Source organism: Saccharomyces paradoxus, chromosome V (assembly GCF_002079055.1).
Source record: "Saccharomyces paradoxus chromosome V, complete sequence".
In the NCBI taxonomy this organism is placed as follows: domain Eukaryota; kingdom Fungi; phylum Ascomycota; class Saccharomycetes; order Saccharomycetales; family Saccharomycetaceae; genus Saccharomyces; species Saccharomyces paradoxus.
This window is the reverse complement of record NC_047491.1, coordinates 69,670-85,899: the sequence shown is the minus strand read 5'-3', so window position 1 is coordinate 85,899 and position 16,230 is coordinate 69,670. Positions and strand designations below refer to the sequence as shown.

Sequence of the window (16,230 nt, the reverse complement as noted above, 5' to 3'; positions counted from 1 at the left end):
CTTTTAGTAAGCCTTTCATGTGACTTCACACTCTCCAAACTTTGTCGTCAGCAACCATTAAATTATTCCTGTCGGACATAATCTTCAAACCTGCTAGATATTCTTGGGCGGAGAATTTTTCCTCCTCAGGTAGCTCTTCATTGATTCTTTCGAACAAAGAAGCCACAGGGTACGACTCTTCTTCGAATATTTCTGTTTGCATCAAACGCGCAATAATACCCGAGATCAAAGACAATCTACCAGTTGAAATGGTACCGGGTTCCACGTTTTCGAAGGAAATCACCGACCGTTGTTGCTGGTGTTGCTCATCATCCTGACCTGCAGAAGATACGTTAGGTAATCTTGGAGTACCGACCTCGGTAAGAGGTCCCGAAGAACCTTCCTCGGCTGTATGGAGATGTTCTTTACGTCTCGGAGACACTCTTAACCCCAGTTGAAGTCTTCTTTGTAATTCTGCTTCCTCATCTGCGGGAAGTGGTGACATGATATCGTTATCGTCTTCACTAGCTTGCTCTTCGTCATCTTGGAAACGTAATATTCTACGTGCTGATGATGGCGTGGCGTTGACGGAAGATGCCGTTGACCTTCTTGGAGTAGCTTTGATTGGGGATCCCGAATTGCTTGCTGGCTGTCCGACTCTTTGTCTCTTTTTAGGTGATTTCTGTGGTGATCTCTTTGACAAAGCTTCTTCGTATTCACTTTCTTCTTGATCAATGTCATTTCCGATATCTTCACCCAATAGTGCAAATCTTAGTAGATTGGCCGCCACTTTTGCATCTGCCTTGTTGACCGTTTTAGATAATCTAACTTTGGCGTGAGCTGTGGCTAATCTAATCAAAGTTTCCAGAGTTCTTGCAGTAATGGGCGATTTTTTAGTATTATCATCGTTTCTTAAATCAGTATAATTTTTCACAATAACGTTGATGGCTTCTTGCGTTAATAGTGGAATGACCCTTTCCTTCGCATACTGAACGTACTTTCTTAAAAATGGGATGGTGACTAGTTTCGGAATTTCTGTACCGTTATAGTTACCTTTGTTCTTCGCTAACTTAGCACCTGCTTGTAATAAAGGGTTGAATTTTTCAAAGACGTGGTCTTCTTCATCTTCTCCTTCATTTTCTACACCAGCCCCGGAGTTGGAATGTTCTTCAGGATTCACATCAGCATCCTCCCCAACGGCTAGTGATAGATTCAAGCGCTCTCTCACCGGCTCCCCTTCTAAATAACCTGGAGGCAAATATCTATGTGTCCTTAAGACATGCTCACTAATGGACCTATCTCTGATTTCATTGATATCATCGGTCACAACGAACAGTAAATCAAAACGAGATAACAGCGAGTCCGGCAGGGCAATATTTTGGTGGGGATCTCTGTTGACGTCGTATTGACCGAAGACGGGATTCGCCGCAGCAATGACACTACAACGTGCATTCAATGTTGTATGAATACCTGCTTTGGCAATCGTCACCGTTTGTTGTTCCATAACTTCATGAATGGCAACTCTATCCACATCTGTCATCTTATCAAATTCATCAATACACACAACCCCGCGATCAGCAAGAACCATCGCACCAGCCTCCAGTCTTCTTTCACCTGTTTCTCTATCAGTAGTCACCGCCGCGGTCAAACCGACACCGGAAGAACCCCTACCAGTAGTAGCAATTGCCAGTGATGCTGTATTCAACACAAATCTTAGCAATTGGGATTTGGCAGTGGATGGATCACCCACCATCAGGATATTGATGTCACCTCTCAAATGCGAACCGTTTTCTAGATTTTTCTCTACACCCCCCATGAGCATCAACAAAATCGCTTTCTTTATATGGTCATGTCCATAAATGGAGGGTGCTAGGGACTGAGACAAGATATCGAAGATGTCTTTCTTTTTGGACAGTTTATTGATATTTCTAATATCGAAATCCGTCAATGTTTGCCTTGCAGCGACACCAGTAGATCTGGCGTGGAGGGGGTACACCGTATTACCTAGAATCAAAGTTTTGAACCCAATCAATGTATTAGAGTTGGATTGGTTCATGCCACCAGCACCGAGCGACTTGAATACGCCCACAACGTTGACTCTGTCGCCGGGCTTGGTCTTGTCCACAAGGTCGTCATCGAGAATGACGTCGATGGACCTGGGGAGTTGGCCTGCGGGGGCCATTTCGGGCATTTCCTGCACGGTGATACGCTGATGGTCTATAAATGTACTGTACCCATATTCGGTGGTTAGTTTGTTACCCTCAGTGTCTTCTGTCGGATAGATAGCCGGTGTTGGGATACGCGTAGTGAGAGTTGTGGTAGCATCTGTATAATCTCTGTAATGGAATCTACCAGTTTTCGCCGCGTAGTGGACGGATCTGATAAGCTTTGGCCTGACTAACGAAGTCTTGGTTACAATACCTTCGACGGAGACCAGTTTGTTCAAGTGTTGTGCAGTTAGAGTACGAGGAGACAATGCGTGTGCACCAAACGAACCTTTGAACGAAAGCTTCCAAGGGTGGCGAGACGATACCGCAGAAGCATTGGGATGTGGAATATCTTCCATAGAATCTGCTAAGTCAGTGAGCGCCTTTTCGGCCGGCGGGATAAAGTACGCAGGTTCGATTAAAATGCCCGACCAGAACGACCTGTCGAACTCTCTCAAGTCGTCAAGGGAGATGGTAATCCTGTGAGGGAGTATGTTTAATGAGGCGGAGGACGCGGCTTTCTTTTCCTTCTCTAGATCATCACCGTCGTCATCACCTAGCAAATCTCGTTCGTCCGCATCATCTTGGTCGTCGTTGTAGTTGGTCGCATTATTGCTGTTATAAACTTGTATGGACCTTACAGAATCTCTGTATGAGGTGAAAGTGTCTAAAAATTCTTGAAATCTGCGCACTCTGTCACCAAACACAGCATCTGGGGCGAAGAACGTAGTAGCGTCTCCATCGAATCCCGTGGAGCTTTCCATAATTGTCGTTTGTATGGCTTTGATGCGGTTATGGTCGGGTATGGTGTAAGCAGTGGTAGGAGAACGCTTCAAGGAGAAGAGTGCAGGGCTTTTCAACTTGAAGAAAGGTTAAGAAACGTATCTTTCGAGTTTTGACCAAATTTTTCTTTTTTTTCCTAAAACACGAACTTTTACCCATTTAGGAAAAGTAATTGTTTTATTATACCGCCTCAATCTCAAAAAAAAAGAGAAACTAAAAAAATAAAAAATAACGACAACTGCAGGACTCGAACCTGCGCGGGCAGAGCCCAAAAGATTTCTAATCTTTCGCCTTAACCACTCGGCCAAGTTGCCGTGATCTGTTGTAGTTTCTGGTCTCAGAATTACAGTGACACCAATATCTGTCACCTCGGTTTTCTCGGCATTTATAGTCTCCCTTTTTTTTTTTTTTTGGGGGTGGAAAGTGCATGATTTGCCACCGCCCGGCTGTTGCTGCAGTCGGCAGATATGCGCATATGAAAATCATCCTTCCCAATGAATTACATTGCATAAAGAAAAAAAATGTGAAATACGAATAAAAACAAAGTATATTATTGCTATATAGATGATAAATAACAAAATAAATAGAAATAAAAAAAGGATTTATTTGTGTATGCTTTAGGAGAACGAAAAAAAAATTTAACAAAAAACCCGGTTCAGCGAAGAGTACATGATGTGATGGAAGGGCGTCGGAGTTTTTTTTCCTTTTTTCATTTATATCCCATGCCATGATGTTAACCGGTTTAATCGGTTCTAGCAGCTTCCTTGAAGGAGATGGCGGCTTCTTCACCCATAGCGGAGATGATGGTAACCATCAAGTCCTTACCTTCATCAAAGGCAGTTTGCAAAGTGTCACCTAATTCACCTTCTGGAGCCTTGACATCATCCTTAGTGTCACCGTCCATGTTCATCAAAGACAAGAAACCGTCATCGATGTCCAACAATTGGTATTCGTTTCTCTTGACAACTGGAACTTCCATGTTGTGAGTGGATGGAGACAAATCTTCCAACTTCTTACCAGTGAAGATATCAATGGCAACCAAATGGACTTTAGCGTGACCATGCTTACCGGTCTTGGAAGTAGACATGTCAACAATCTTACATGGTCTACCCTTGATGACAACGAAACCGTTCTTTCTCAAAGCAGAACATTGCATTGGGTAGGTGGCGGAGGAACCAGCGTCAGCAGTTTCAAAGGTGTGTTCTTCGTCAGACATTTTATATATGTGTTGGTATTTGTATGTGTGTGGGAGTCTATGAGTAATTGGCTACAGAAGTAGAGAGAGTATGAAGTAAGAAAGGAAACAATTGATAAAAGAAAGAGAGGAATTTAGGAAATGAGGGATCCTAATGACAAGATATGGTAAAAACCTTGTGCATTATATAATCGTGGAACACGACGATCAACGCGGCCAAAAGCCGATCGACGACGACGACGAAAATTTTTTTATTACCACTGTTCCTTCACCTTCGAAACTTTTTTTCGGGCGACGGCGTTTCTTTTAGCTCCTGCGGTATGTGCGGTGCGGGAGAGTCCTTGTCGCCTCACACGGACCCGATATAACGCGATAGAATACAAAGCGGGGTCTGGGTGGGTGATATCACTGCAGCAAGGTATGGGTGTTGCCGAATTTTACCGGCCTTGGCCCCTCAGTGTCCAGCTACAGCGTTATACTACTCCAAGTCGCCGTTTCCGTTTCAACTGTCCTCACCCCTCAGAGAAAATGCCACCAGAACGAAGCCAATGTGGTCAGGACTTATCGTTACTTATACTGTTGAGCCGGATATATCCGCTGTGCTCTAATACTAGCCAAACGAGAAAAGTGGCCGCAAGAAAGGGTAGAACTTTTCACAATGAATTTGGTTAGTTACTTCTAGTTTACTACTACTTCGTTAAACTTGACGTGTGTTGTTGATGAAAATAGTAATTACTGCCGAAAACAGAAATGAATCGGTCTCATCTGGTCAAGTTTCCCTTTTTTTTTTCTTTTTCTTTTCCTATCATTTCTTTTCTTGTCTCCCTACGTTGGGTTTAAACAATTCGTAATCACTTTTCCCACCTATTGTGTCCGATTTCTTCTTGCATACGGTTGCCCGCCTTGTCTCATCGTGAAAAATTGCGAAAGATGAAATCGTGAAATCATGAAAACATGAAATAAAAAAAAATAAATAAAAATAACTACATGGTTAAAAACGCCAAGATCTGTTAGTAGAGGTAGCAAGCATCGCAAAACCATTCATCACGCAGTTACTAGGCGAGTGCTGGTGCAATTAACCCTCGTCTTCTTTCTTTCGCTCTGATCAAACAGTTCCTAGTGGCTTTCATGCAAAGTGTACGTTCAGGATGAAGTATAATAACAGAAAACTCTCATTCAACCCTACCACAGTAAGTATCGCTGGAACGTTGCTTACCGTGTTCTTTCTCACAAGGCTCGTGCTTTCGTTCTTCTCGATATCGCTATTCCAGCTGGTGACTTTCCAAGGAATTTTCAAGCCCTATGTTCCAGACTTTAAAAATACTCCCGGCGTAGAGTTCTATGACCTACGAAATTACCAAGGCAACAAAGACGGCTGGCAACAGAGTGATCGCATCTTGTTTTGCGTGCCGCTGAGAGATGCTTCCGAGCATCTCCCCATGTTTTTTAACCATCTAAATACTATGACGTATCCGCACAACCTGATTGATCTATCGTTTTTGGTGAGTGATTCTTCGGACAACACCATGGGCGTGCTATTATCCAATCTGCAGATGGCGCAGTCGCAACAGGACAAGTCCAAGAGGTTTGGTAACATTGAAATCTACGAGAAGGATTTCGGTCAAATCATTGGCCAGTCCTTCTCTGATCGTCACGGGTTTGGCGCACAGGGCCCCAGAAGAAAGCTAATGGCTAGGGCGCGTAACTGGCTTGGATCCGTGGCCTTGAAACCATACCACTCCTGGGTCTACTGGAGAGACGTGGATGTCGAAACCATCCCCACCACCATCATGGAAGACCTAATGCATCACGACAAGGACGTCATTGTCCCCAACGTCTGGAGACCTCTACCGGATTGGTTGGGAAACATTCAACCCTACGACCTAAATTCATGGAAGGAGTCCGAAGGTGGGCTTCAACTTGCAGATGCTCTGGATGAAGACGCTGTCATTGTGGAAGGGTACCCAGAATACGCCACTTGGAGACCTCACCTGGCATACATGAGAGATCCAAACGGTAATCCAGAAGACGAGATGGAATTGGACGGTATCGGAGGGGTTTCAATTCTCGCGAAGGCTAAAGTGTTCAGAACAGGCTCACACTTCCCAGCATTTTCCTTTGAAAAGCACGCAGAGACAGAAGCATTCGGCAGACTCTCCCGCAGAATGAACTACAACGTCATCGGCCTGCCCCATTATGTCATCTGGCACATCTACGAACCTTCCAGTGATGACTTGAAACACATGGCCTGGATGGCTGAAGAAGAGAAGCGGAAGCTAGAAGAAGAGAGAATTCGCGAATTTTACAACAAGATTTGGGAGATCGGATTTGAAGATGTCAGAGACCAATGGAACGAAGAAAGAGATTCAATATTGAAAAACATTGACTCTACTTTAAACAGTAAAGTCACCGTAGACTGGTCTGAAGAGGGCGATGGCTCGGAGCTGGTCGACGCAAAGGGTGAACTTGTCTCTCCAAATAACCAACAACAACAACAACAACAACAACAACAGCAGCAGCAGCAGCAACAACAGCAACAACAGCAGCCCGATGGCAACCCGCAGGGGAAAGCTCTTGATGACAACGACAAGAACAAGAAAAAACTTCCTAAAGAAGTTCCATTGGACTTCGACCCTGATAGAAACTAGGCTCGGTTTTTTAGTAACCTACATATGGAGTGCGTATTCATATAGTTGTACATATATACCGATAATAATAATAAACCGCCATTCTTCCTCTTGTCCCTTCCTTTTTTGAGTGAATTACGATGTTATTAGTATTACCATCACTATACACGGGTCGGTGGCGAAATTGAAATTTTTTTTTCTTTCCTTCTTCTTCTCTTTCATTATGGCTAGGCAAGAAATAGCGACAGCAAAACTTGAGAAAAAATGTTAAAACAAGATGCTATCTAGTGTTGACCAGCAGTGAAAGCTAGAAAGCGCCCTAGTTTTTTCTTCCTGTTTGTACGTCTAAACCATTGATAAGACCGTTTGAAGACAAGCTTGCTACCGTCCAGTTTTTTTGTTCCCCAAAAGACTTAATAAAGGCGTTCAACTCCACCTTTTAATCACAAACCACACAAAGACAACATACAATATAAAAATGGTTAGCTTGACCTTCAAAAATTTTAAAAAGGAAAAAGTTCCTTTAGATGTGGAACCTTCAAACACAATTTTCGAGGCCAAGACCAAACTCGCTCAATCGACCTCGTGTGAAGAATCCCAAATAAAACTGATCTACTCAGGTAAAGTGCTACAAGATTCTAAAACTGTCTCCGAATGCGGGCTCAAAGATGGCGACCAAGTCGTCTTCATGGTTTCTCAAAAAAAATCTACCAAGACCAAAGTAACAGAACCTCCAATTGCTCCTGAGAGCACCACTACCCCCGCAAGAGAAGATTCTACGGATGGGGCATCTCCCAGTACGGATGCTCCTGCCGCTACTGCTCCCGAAGGCTCGCAACCGCAGGAAGAACAAGCATCCACTACAGAACCAACTGAATCTGCTTCTACACCAGGATTTGTGGTAGGAACCCAGAGGAACGAAACCATTGAGAGAATCATGGAAATGGGTTATCAAAGAGAAGAAGTCGAACGAGCCCTTAGAGCAGCCTTTAATAACCCAGATAGAGCGGTGGAATATTTATTGATGGGTATCCCAGAGAATCTGCGTCAACCGGAACCACGGCCACAAACCGCGGCCGCGGCGGAACAACCATCGACAGCCGCCACCTCTGCGGAGCAACCAGCTGAAGACGACTTATTTGCACAAGCTGCCCAAGGCGGTAATGCTTCATCCGGCGCACTTGGTTCAACTGGAGGCGCTGGAGATGCTGCGCAAGGTGGACCTCCAGGTTCCATTGGCCTTACTGTAGAAGATTTACTATCGTTGAGACAGGTCGTTTCAGGTAACCCAGAAGCTTTGGCCCCATTGTTGGAGAATATAAGTGCTAGGTATCCCCAATTACGTGAACACATCATGGCAAACCCAGAAGTGTTTGTTTCCATGTTATTAGAAGCCGTCGGTGACAATATGCAAGACGTTATGGAAGGCGCGGACGACATGGTGGAAGGAGAGGATATAGAAGCTTCAGGAGAGGGTGCCGCTGCAGGGCTAGGACAAGGTGAAGGCGAAGGCGAAGGCGAAGGTTCTTTTCAAGTGGACTATACTCCCGAAGACGATCAAGCCATTTCGCGCCTCTGTGAATTAGGCTTTGAAAGAGATCTTGTTATCCAGGTGTATTTTGCATGTGATAAAAACGAAGAAGCTGCAGCTAATATTCTATTCAGCGATCATGCCGATTGAGATTGTAGTAATGTTATGGCTTGAAGTGTCTTCACTTGTTCTCGTCGAAGTTGAATGATTTTTGAGCCAAGGGAAAAAAAAGGCTTACGTAAAGATCAATAACGTATGTGTATTTGTATATGCTAGAAGGGAAAGAAAGGAAACAAGGAGATGGTAATTTTAATCCTAATAATAATAGTAATGATAGCAAAAATAATAATAATAATAACAACAAATAACTATTATATTGTTTTTAGCACATATACATTTTTGTTAAAGAGTTTCAAAATTCTTAAACACCTGATACTTTTGCGTATCGGGGACAGGCGTATTTCCAGGACGTGTGGCTAACCCAGTGCCTATTCCCACACTAGCCGCAGCATCCAACTCCAATGGATTGTCGCTTAAGAACAGTACCTCACTAGCACTTGCACCAATATCACGCAGGATATTAGCGTAAGACTGTGCTTTGGTTTTCTTTCCAGAAGTGTTGATGTCGAAATAACCATCTATGTAAGAATTCAAATCCAAGGAATCGAGCGCAGGGGTGTTGGGGTCCTGAACATAGCCAAACAGTAATTTCTGTGCCTTTACAGATCCACTAGAGTAGATAAACACACGCTTCTTTCTCTTGATAAAATCAATAGCGTCTGCATAAATGGGCGCCTTGATCTGCCCAGATTCGTAACCCTGTGCCCAAATGTGGCCTTGCAACTGTTTCAAGATTGGATCCTTCACATCCTTAGCCACCAACTCCAAGATGTGCGCCTGCAATTGGTCTTTGTCGCCAATGTGAAACTGTGACAGAATGTCGGAAACCGGGGAATCCCTTGAATCCTGTTGCACCAATTGCGGCACTTTCTTTGCGAAATACGGGAATAAAGTGTCCTTCACAAACGAGATCGGGCACACTGTCCCTTCGATGTCAAGCAAATATGTTGAATAACTGTCCCCCATTTTTTGTATACGAGCTAACCGGACCTTTTGCCCAATGAGCACTCCATATTATCCCATTCACCATCGTCATAATTGGTATTATCATTGTCATTATGTTCGAAGAAAAAGAAAAGAAAAAAAGAAATAGATCAGCAGCCGGGTTATTGCGCCCCTTATTATATTATTTTCCTTCGTGCCTTCTCTAAGAAGGGTTTGCAGTGCCCCGCCGAGGGGTCTTTTCCCACTTTTCAAAAGCTAATAGCGATAATAGCGAGGGCATTTTTCAAATTTCAACTACTGTAAGTGGCTACAAGGGGGAAAGACATGGATAGACAACATATATATACAGTATAGTGAAGCTCGAGAAGAATAGATCAGAACAGGTTTCTTTTTGACTCAAGCCGGAACAAGATCGAAGACTTATATAGGCGAAATCGCATATACGCATTTATTCATATCACTTTAACTAAACTTCATTGCACTACACTATATCATAACTAAAACATGGCTAAAGAAAGTACGGGATTCAAAGCAGGCTCTGCAAAGAAAGGTGCAACATTGTTCAAAACGAGGTGTCAACAGTGTCATACAATAGAAGAAGGTGGTCCCAACAAGGTGGGACCTAATCTACACGGTATATTTGGTAGACATTCAGGCCAAGTGAAGGGCTATTCTTACACAGATGCAAACATTAACAAGAATGTCAAGTGGGATGAGGATAGTATGTCAGAGTACTTAACCAACCCAAAGAAGTATATTCCTGGTACTAAGATGGCCTTTGCCGGGTTGAAGAAGGAAAAAGACAGAAACGATTTGATTACTTATATGACCAAAGCCGCCAAATAGGCTTTACCGTTGAACGAGATATTTATTATTTTTAGGTTTTTACATTGTTATTTATTAATTATTTATTTTATATGCATGCAAGAAAAAAGTGTCTATATTTTTGAGCTCTTTTATTTATTAATACATTTTTTTCGTAGTCCTGCGAAGCTTCTTATTAAATGTGGGTCCTTCTACAAGATATAACGTAGGATAACGCACAAAGCAGCCAAACGCCAGTTTGCCGCAACGTTAGCACCTACGTTACTACCACTCATTGAGCTTGTACTGCTGGAGGCGCTTCCGCTCGCGGAAGATGCTGATTCAGTGTTGGAAGCCGCGGAAGAGGTTGTAGTGGATAAGGCTTTATCTCCATTCTTAGTAGTAGTAGTAGAAGGAGAAGAAGAAGAAGAAGAAGAAGATGATGACGAAGAAGCGGTGGAACTAGTTTTGCTACTCTTCTTAGATGAACTACTGTGACCAGAAGAGGTTTGGGAGGAAGAGGTTGATGTTGAGGATGAACTTTTCTGGGTAGAAGATGTGGTAGCTCCCTTGTGTGGGTCCAAACCAGATCCCTCGTCAGTGTCCATCATAACCTCGTCGTCTGTGATAGCAATGTCTTTGGCCAAAAATTCACTGGACGAGGTATAAACATAGGCAGAAGTACCGTTCTTCTTTACACCACTTGGTGGATCATAACAGGTAATATTAACTTCATTGATAATAGCATAATAATAGCCTGGGTTGCTGATGTCTGTTGCGTCCCAGTTAATTTCACCACCAGACCATGCGATGGTACCTGGAGCGTTGGTAGAATTACCACCTGGCCAAATAGAAATATCTACCTTAGATGGAGTTTGTGGGTATTGGTATTTTTGGGTGGTGGAGTTATAGGTTTCATTCTTGTACAAGGTTCTACCGACGACACCGTCAATAGACCATGTCACATAGTCTTCGTGCCAATCTAGCTCGTAAGTATGGTAGTTTTCGAATGTATCAGTAGTAGAAATATTGACCGAGTTCGTGTAGTTCAAAACACTTTCCCAATAGAAATTGGTTTGAGCAGTTTCTAGATCGGCACCAACAAATTCGTAATCAATTTCATCACCTGCACCGGAATATAGGATGAACCCAGTGACTACACCACCAAGGTGCGACGTCTTCATTTTAGCACTGACCTTACCGTACCAGACAGCCCTCGTTGAGGAAAGAACGGTACCACCACTGTTCTTGGGCATAGCCAAAATTAAACTCTCTTCATCATCGTAATCTATAACATTACCAGTATACAACCAATCAGCTTCACTAACATTACCTAAGAAAATATTAGCATTTCCCAACTTAGAGGAATAGTCTTTGAACTTAGTAGATGAGCTTTTGCAAATAGGTATTGGCATACAGGAATCGTGACTAAATGAATATCTTACATCACAGTTATTCAAACAATATTGACCAGTACCACATTCACCATATTGTGAGCAACATGGTTTATCTTCAGGACACGCTTGAGTAGCATTACAGAAGGTGCTGGCCTCGACACGTATCACGAAGGAAAAAATACTGACTAAACAAATTAGCCAACTATTAGCAATTGTCATTACAAAAGTATTTAATTAGGTTATTTGTTGGACGAAAATAGAAGTTTTACAAGAAAGCAGGGTCCGACAGAAATCATAATCACCGGGAATGTTGTTCTTTTTATATTTCAGTTGTATTAACGCCTCCTCTATAATTTCAATATGGAAACTATCCACTTTTGAAAATTTCCCACTAAATCTTCGAAGAAACTACAATTTTCTTCGAGGTTGAAAAAGAAAAAGTTTTTTTCAGAAATTTTGGCGCTTCTTCCTAATCAGGAATTATCTGTCATAATTATATTTCCTCATTTGGGAATTAGAATGAAATTTCGTTACTATTTTAAAATTTGCTTTGCACTATTCTGGAAATAGCCTTCCGATAATTGCAAGATAGGCAACCTTGTCGTATACTTGACTAGTCTAATTACAGGCAGCATGAGAAAACTTAGCAAGGCTTCTCACCAGACGCGGCGTGCTGGCTCTACTGTTTCACTTCTTTTTTTTGTACGACTGCTACTGACTCTCTTTGATGCAGCAAATGACGTAAAAACATTCTCGAAGTAAAAAGGTAAATAAAAAATTGGTTTGACAGTCTATCATCAATCGTGAACCCTTGATTATGGAAATGCAAAGAATGACCAGAAAGGTTAAATTGCAAAATGAGCTTGACGAGTCCGTTCAACAACCATTTCCGTTTCTATTACGGATTTTCTCTCTTCATCTTGCGTATCTGAACTTAAAAATGAACTCTCGGAGGAGTTACTTATGCTGTTGTTTCTATTTTTCGATGAATCTATCCTATACTTTTCTTGATTTTTTGGTGAGAGAATGTGTGCAAATGGCTTTTGTTCTTCGCGGTCATTCCAATTAAGATTTTTACTGATACTTTCGAAAAATTCACTGGGGGATGACTCGACGGTTGGCACTGAATAGGGGCTTGCAGTTATTACTACATAGTCACCTTGCTTCAATTCAATTCTATCTTTACCGTCAAAGTTCACCCACGACGTCCCTCTTGAGTTCATATCTACTCTAACTTTTAATTCCATACTGTCTGGTAAAATTATAGGCCTAAAACTCAAAGTATGAGGGCAGATAGGCGTCACTGCTATGGCGTTCACGCTTGGTGATATCAAAGAGCCTCCTGCACTCAATGAGTACGCTGTGGATCCTGTAGGTGTAGCAACAATCAATCCATCACCTTGAACCTTAGTCATCAATGAGTCGTTTCCATAAAGTCCTAGTAGAGATAAACAAGGAGCTGGACCTCTATCTATGGTCACTTCGTTTAACACGTGATGCTCAGAGACGAAATCGATAAAGCATATTTCTTTCCCAGTTACAGTATCAATTTCTGGTTTATTTCTACGATAGAGTTTGCATTGCAATCTCATTCGTAAATTAATACGGACCTCATCTGTTAGAATATGTTTCAGTGTTTCTTTGAATTTTTGAAATTCAAAATTTGTTAAAAATCCTAATGATCCAAGAGCAAATGGAACAATCGGCGGAACTTCTTTGGTGAATATAGACGACGCAAACAGTACAGTTCCATCACCCCCTAGTGTAATCATCAAATCAAAGAATGAATCATGTTTCTGAACAAACTCCTTTGACCAGTACTTTACTCTATTTTTGCTGCAGCAGCTATCATCGCAGAGATCACTTACAGCAAACTGAGTTGACTTTTCAAAAATATCTTGCACGTATACAGTTATTGATGGAAAGTTGCGTAAGACCCACTCCACCACTTCTCTCATGAGAAATACAGTGGAAACGTCATTAATATTGCAGATTATGATTAGGTTTTCAACGTGCAATTCTATTTTAGCGTTTATAATATCTTTTCTCAAACGCCTAACATCGTACGCAGTATCAACGTAAAATGGGTATAGATTATTCATATCGTCACCGACAATTGTTTCGCTCGATAGTCTTCTGACCCAGCTCTTTGCATCATGATAGCCGCACTTCATTAAGCCCGGTTCTTCGAAGTTGTTTAATACCTTGCCTTCCGCCAAAACTTTAATTGGTACCGGTCTGTCCATAGTTTCTACCTCAGCGTCTACCTTGGTACATGTATCCGTGGAAGCATTAATCAATAACCTATCAGTTTTCATATTATCTCTTTAGTAAAATAATGTCACGTAAGCAGATTTACTGAGATTGTCCTATTTCCATTTCCCTTTTCGCTGCGCTATAGAAATGAGATTAATACACCAACCTGATTATATATATATATATTTATATATGTAACAACCTATTTAAACGATCTGAAATGTAGGTTCCTTCTATCACCAGATAAGTCCGATTATCCTTTTGTTTTCGCTTTTCTTGAGGACCGGTGCAATATTTACAATCACCCTAGAACAAAAACAAACCTATACCATTTTGCAACAACACAACTATCCTTAACAGAAAATAAACCAAATCATCTCATGCGCCTAGGATTACCAGATCCTAAGGATTAGCTCTTCTAGATCATTCTTAAACATTAATAGGCTCGGCGGGCTTATACCAAAATGGTTAAACCTCAGGAAGCCTTTTTGAGCCCCTGTCTCGGCGGTGTTATAAACTATTGTGAGGATAATAGTGATTTTCATAACGTAAAGATCGTCTACATATTGTTCAAGGATTATAGAATAGGGCACATAACGGAACACATATCACCGCTATGTCCTCTTACTTATTATACATGAGCCAAAGGGCCGTGTTCGTGCTCTTATTCGATTTGACTGAGTTTACATTTCCAGTTATCAGGTTTCAACAGTGGTAATGACGCGCCTAAGCACCAACCAATTTCTTTATTGGCAATTTTCTCACCAGTCCTTAATTCCCTCTGTAATGGAATGTCATATCCCGTATGTAATAGGGACACCTGGAAAGATAAGTCCAAACAAAAGTGCGAGTCACTTTCCAATTCATCTAGGGATCCCGCAATGCCACCGAAGACACTTTTCCAAGTTTCTTCGCCATTACACACTGTTCTTGCCAGATCCTTTAACTCATTCAAAGTGAATGACAAAGGCATGCCCAATGGACGGGTTCTGTCGTAGAAATAAGAGAAAATGTAGATGTCGTTCGATTCTTTGAATGTACGAACCAAAGAAGGTTGATGAACCCCGTTGAAAGAGCATGGTGGGAATTGACATTCAGCATCTTTATTCAAAATTTGATCTGTCAAAAATCTACATTGCGCACCACTTGGTTCATCCGGTCCTATAAAGTCGATAGTATAAGTTTCCTTGGATTCTAAAGTAACCTTTTCTTTTGTGGCATTAACCTTGGGCGGTAAGCATGGAGATAGTAATTCGTGAGTCTTAGTGTTATCGCCCTTCAAGATTCTGCCATCTTTTATTGCGTTTTCCAAAAGAACAGAATTGACTTTATTTCTACCTTCCTTCAAACCGTAACCTAAATGAGAAAATTGGTATAAGGTGTAATTTTCATCGCCAAACTTTAGATCAAATTTATGTTCACCATCGACCATTTTTTCATTTGCTGAGAAAGTAGGCTCAAAAACAATCTGTGTAGACCCACCGCCCAAGTCGAAAACGGCAGCTGTAGGTAACTTGGGACCATTGGTACCAATGTTTCCTAATAAGTAGTTTGTAGTAATCCAAGCGAAGACACCTTCTTCATCACCGCCCATGATGGAAACACCGTCTTTCTCAACAACTGGGAAAGGATAGTCCTTCTCCAAATGATCTCTTACCGCACTTAAAATTTTTGATGATTTAGCATCACCTAAGAGTCTTAGACCTGCAGTAGCCTTCACAGCAACGGGAGTACAACTTCTTGCCTTAAGAGGAACATACTTCATTGCAACTTCCAATAATGGGTCAAGGGAGTTGGCGGCGCCGACAGAATCAGTATCAAAAGAGGATAAACCAGGTTCTAACATCTCAAATTTTTCATAAAGTAAGGTAGGTGGGGAAGTACAAACATCAAACTCGTATATATGAATTCTGGAACCAGTAGAACCGGCATCGATCATGATAACATACTTATGTTCTTCACTGCATGTTTGACTTGTTTGTGACTTCACAGCATCAGCCAGCTCAGGGTAATTTTGTTCAGTCTTCGGATCGTGAATGTAGCCTGGTTCATCATTAATGGGCGAGATAGAAACATCCTCTGGCGTTTTGGGAATACTAGCAGTAGTTGCAACTGTACGTGCAATAGAGCTTGGACCCATGGAAGATGTTTTAATCAATAAAATAAGCATGATAACAGCAAAGGCACCGATGGCGAACCGATAGTTTCTAAAGATGGGCGCCATATTTTTCGTGCGATGATGTTTTAATGTATCTTCTCGAGAGGACCCTTAACTTGATAAGCAATAAAGATGGTTGATTGTTATCCTATTAATTTCTTACTGTTTTCTTCTTAGGACCAAAATAAATAAGTTTGTGAGGAAACTGTATTATATTTCGAAAATGAT

General features: G+C 41.8%; 9 protein-coding genes and 1 non-coding gene across 10 annotated transcripts; 3 read left to right on the top strand and 7 right to left on the bottom strand.

The window, feature by feature from the left end:
* Positions 1 to 25: 25 nt before the first annotated feature.
* Positions 26 to 2,950, bottom strand: MCM3 (MCM DNA helicase complex subunit MCM3; the record flags this gene model as incomplete). The annotated part of the gene is made up of 1 exon (XM_033909891.1): positions 26 to 2,950. The coding sequence occupies one exon, from the start codon at positions 2,948 to 2,950 to the stop codon at positions 26 to 28; it is 2,925 nt and encodes a 974-aa protein (XP_033765782.1).
* A 251-nt stretch (positions 2,951 to 3,201) lies between these two features.
* On the bottom strand, positions 3,202 to 3,283 carry SPAR_Etrna2S. Its single transcript has one exon. It is a non-coding gene; the product is annotated as a tRNA-Ser (tRNA).
* Positions 3,284 to 3,711: 428 nt separating this feature from the next.
* Positions 3,712 to 4,185, bottom strand: HYP2 (translation elongation factor eIF-5A; the record flags this gene model as incomplete). Its single annotated transcript, XM_033909890.1, has 1 exon — positions 3,712 to 4,185. The coding sequence occupies one exon, from the start codon at positions 4,183 to 4,185 to the stop codon at positions 3,712 to 3,714; it is 474 nt and encodes a 157-aa protein (XP_033765781.1).
* Positions 4,186 to 5,312: 1,127 nt separating this feature from the next.
* Positions 5,313 to 6,812, top strand: ANP1 (Anp1p; the record flags this gene model as incomplete). Its single annotated transcript, XM_033909889.1, has 1 exon — positions 5,313 to 6,812. One exon carries the CDS (start codon positions 5,313 to 5,315, stop codon positions 6,810 to 6,812), a length of 1,500 nt encoding a protein of 499 aa, XP_033765780.1.
* Positions 6,813 to 7,269: 457 nt separating this feature from the next.
* On the top strand, positions 7,270 to 8,472 carry RAD23 (Rad23p; the record flags this gene model as incomplete). Its single annotated transcript, XM_033909888.1, has 1 exon — positions 7,270 to 8,472. One exon carries the CDS (start codon positions 7,270 to 7,272, stop codon positions 8,470 to 8,472), a length of 1,203 nt encoding a protein of 400 aa, XP_033765779.1.
* Positions 8,473 to 8,724: 252 nt separating this feature from the next.
* UTR4 (putative acireductone synthase UTR4) lies at positions 8,725 to 9,408 on the bottom strand (the record flags this gene model as incomplete). Its single annotated transcript, XM_033909887.1, has 1 exon — positions 8,725 to 9,408. One exon carries the CDS (start codon positions 9,406 to 9,408, stop codon positions 8,725 to 8,727), a length of 684 nt encoding a protein of 227 aa, XP_033765778.1.
* Positions 9,409 to 9,891: 483 nt separating this feature from the next.
* On the top strand, positions 9,892 to 10,233 carry CYC7 (cytochrome c; the record flags this gene model as incomplete). The annotated part of the gene is made up of 1 exon (XM_033909886.1): positions 9,892 to 10,233. One exon carries the CDS (start codon positions 9,892 to 9,894, stop codon positions 10,231 to 10,233), a length of 342 nt encoding a protein of 113 aa, XP_033765777.1.
* Positions 10,234 to 10,403: 170 nt separating this feature from the next.
* On the bottom strand, positions 10,404 to 11,807 carry UTR2 (chitin transglycosylase UTR2; the record flags this gene model as incomplete). Its single annotated transcript, XM_033909885.1, has 1 exon — positions 10,404 to 11,807. One exon carries the CDS (start codon positions 11,805 to 11,807, stop codon positions 10,404 to 10,406), a length of 1,404 nt encoding a protein of 467 aa, XP_033765776.1.
* A 626-nt stretch (positions 11,808 to 12,433) lies between these two features.
* On the bottom strand, positions 12,434 to 13,906 carry YEF1 (NADH/NAD(+) kinase; the record flags this gene model as incomplete). The annotated part of the gene is made up of 1 exon (XM_033909884.1): positions 12,434 to 13,906. The coding sequence occupies one exon, from the start codon at positions 13,904 to 13,906 to the stop codon at positions 12,434 to 12,436; it is 1,473 nt and encodes a 490-aa protein (XP_033765775.1).
* Positions 13,907 to 14,508: 602 nt separating this feature from the next.
* GDA1 (guanosine diphosphatase) lies at positions 14,509 to 16,068 on the bottom strand (the record flags this gene model as incomplete). Its single annotated transcript, XM_033909883.1, has 1 exon — positions 14,509 to 16,068. The coding sequence occupies one exon, from the start codon at positions 16,066 to 16,068 to the stop codon at positions 14,509 to 14,511; it is 1,560 nt and encodes a 519-aa protein (XP_033765774.1).
* Between the last annotated feature and the right edge of the window lie 162 nt (positions 16,069 to 16,230).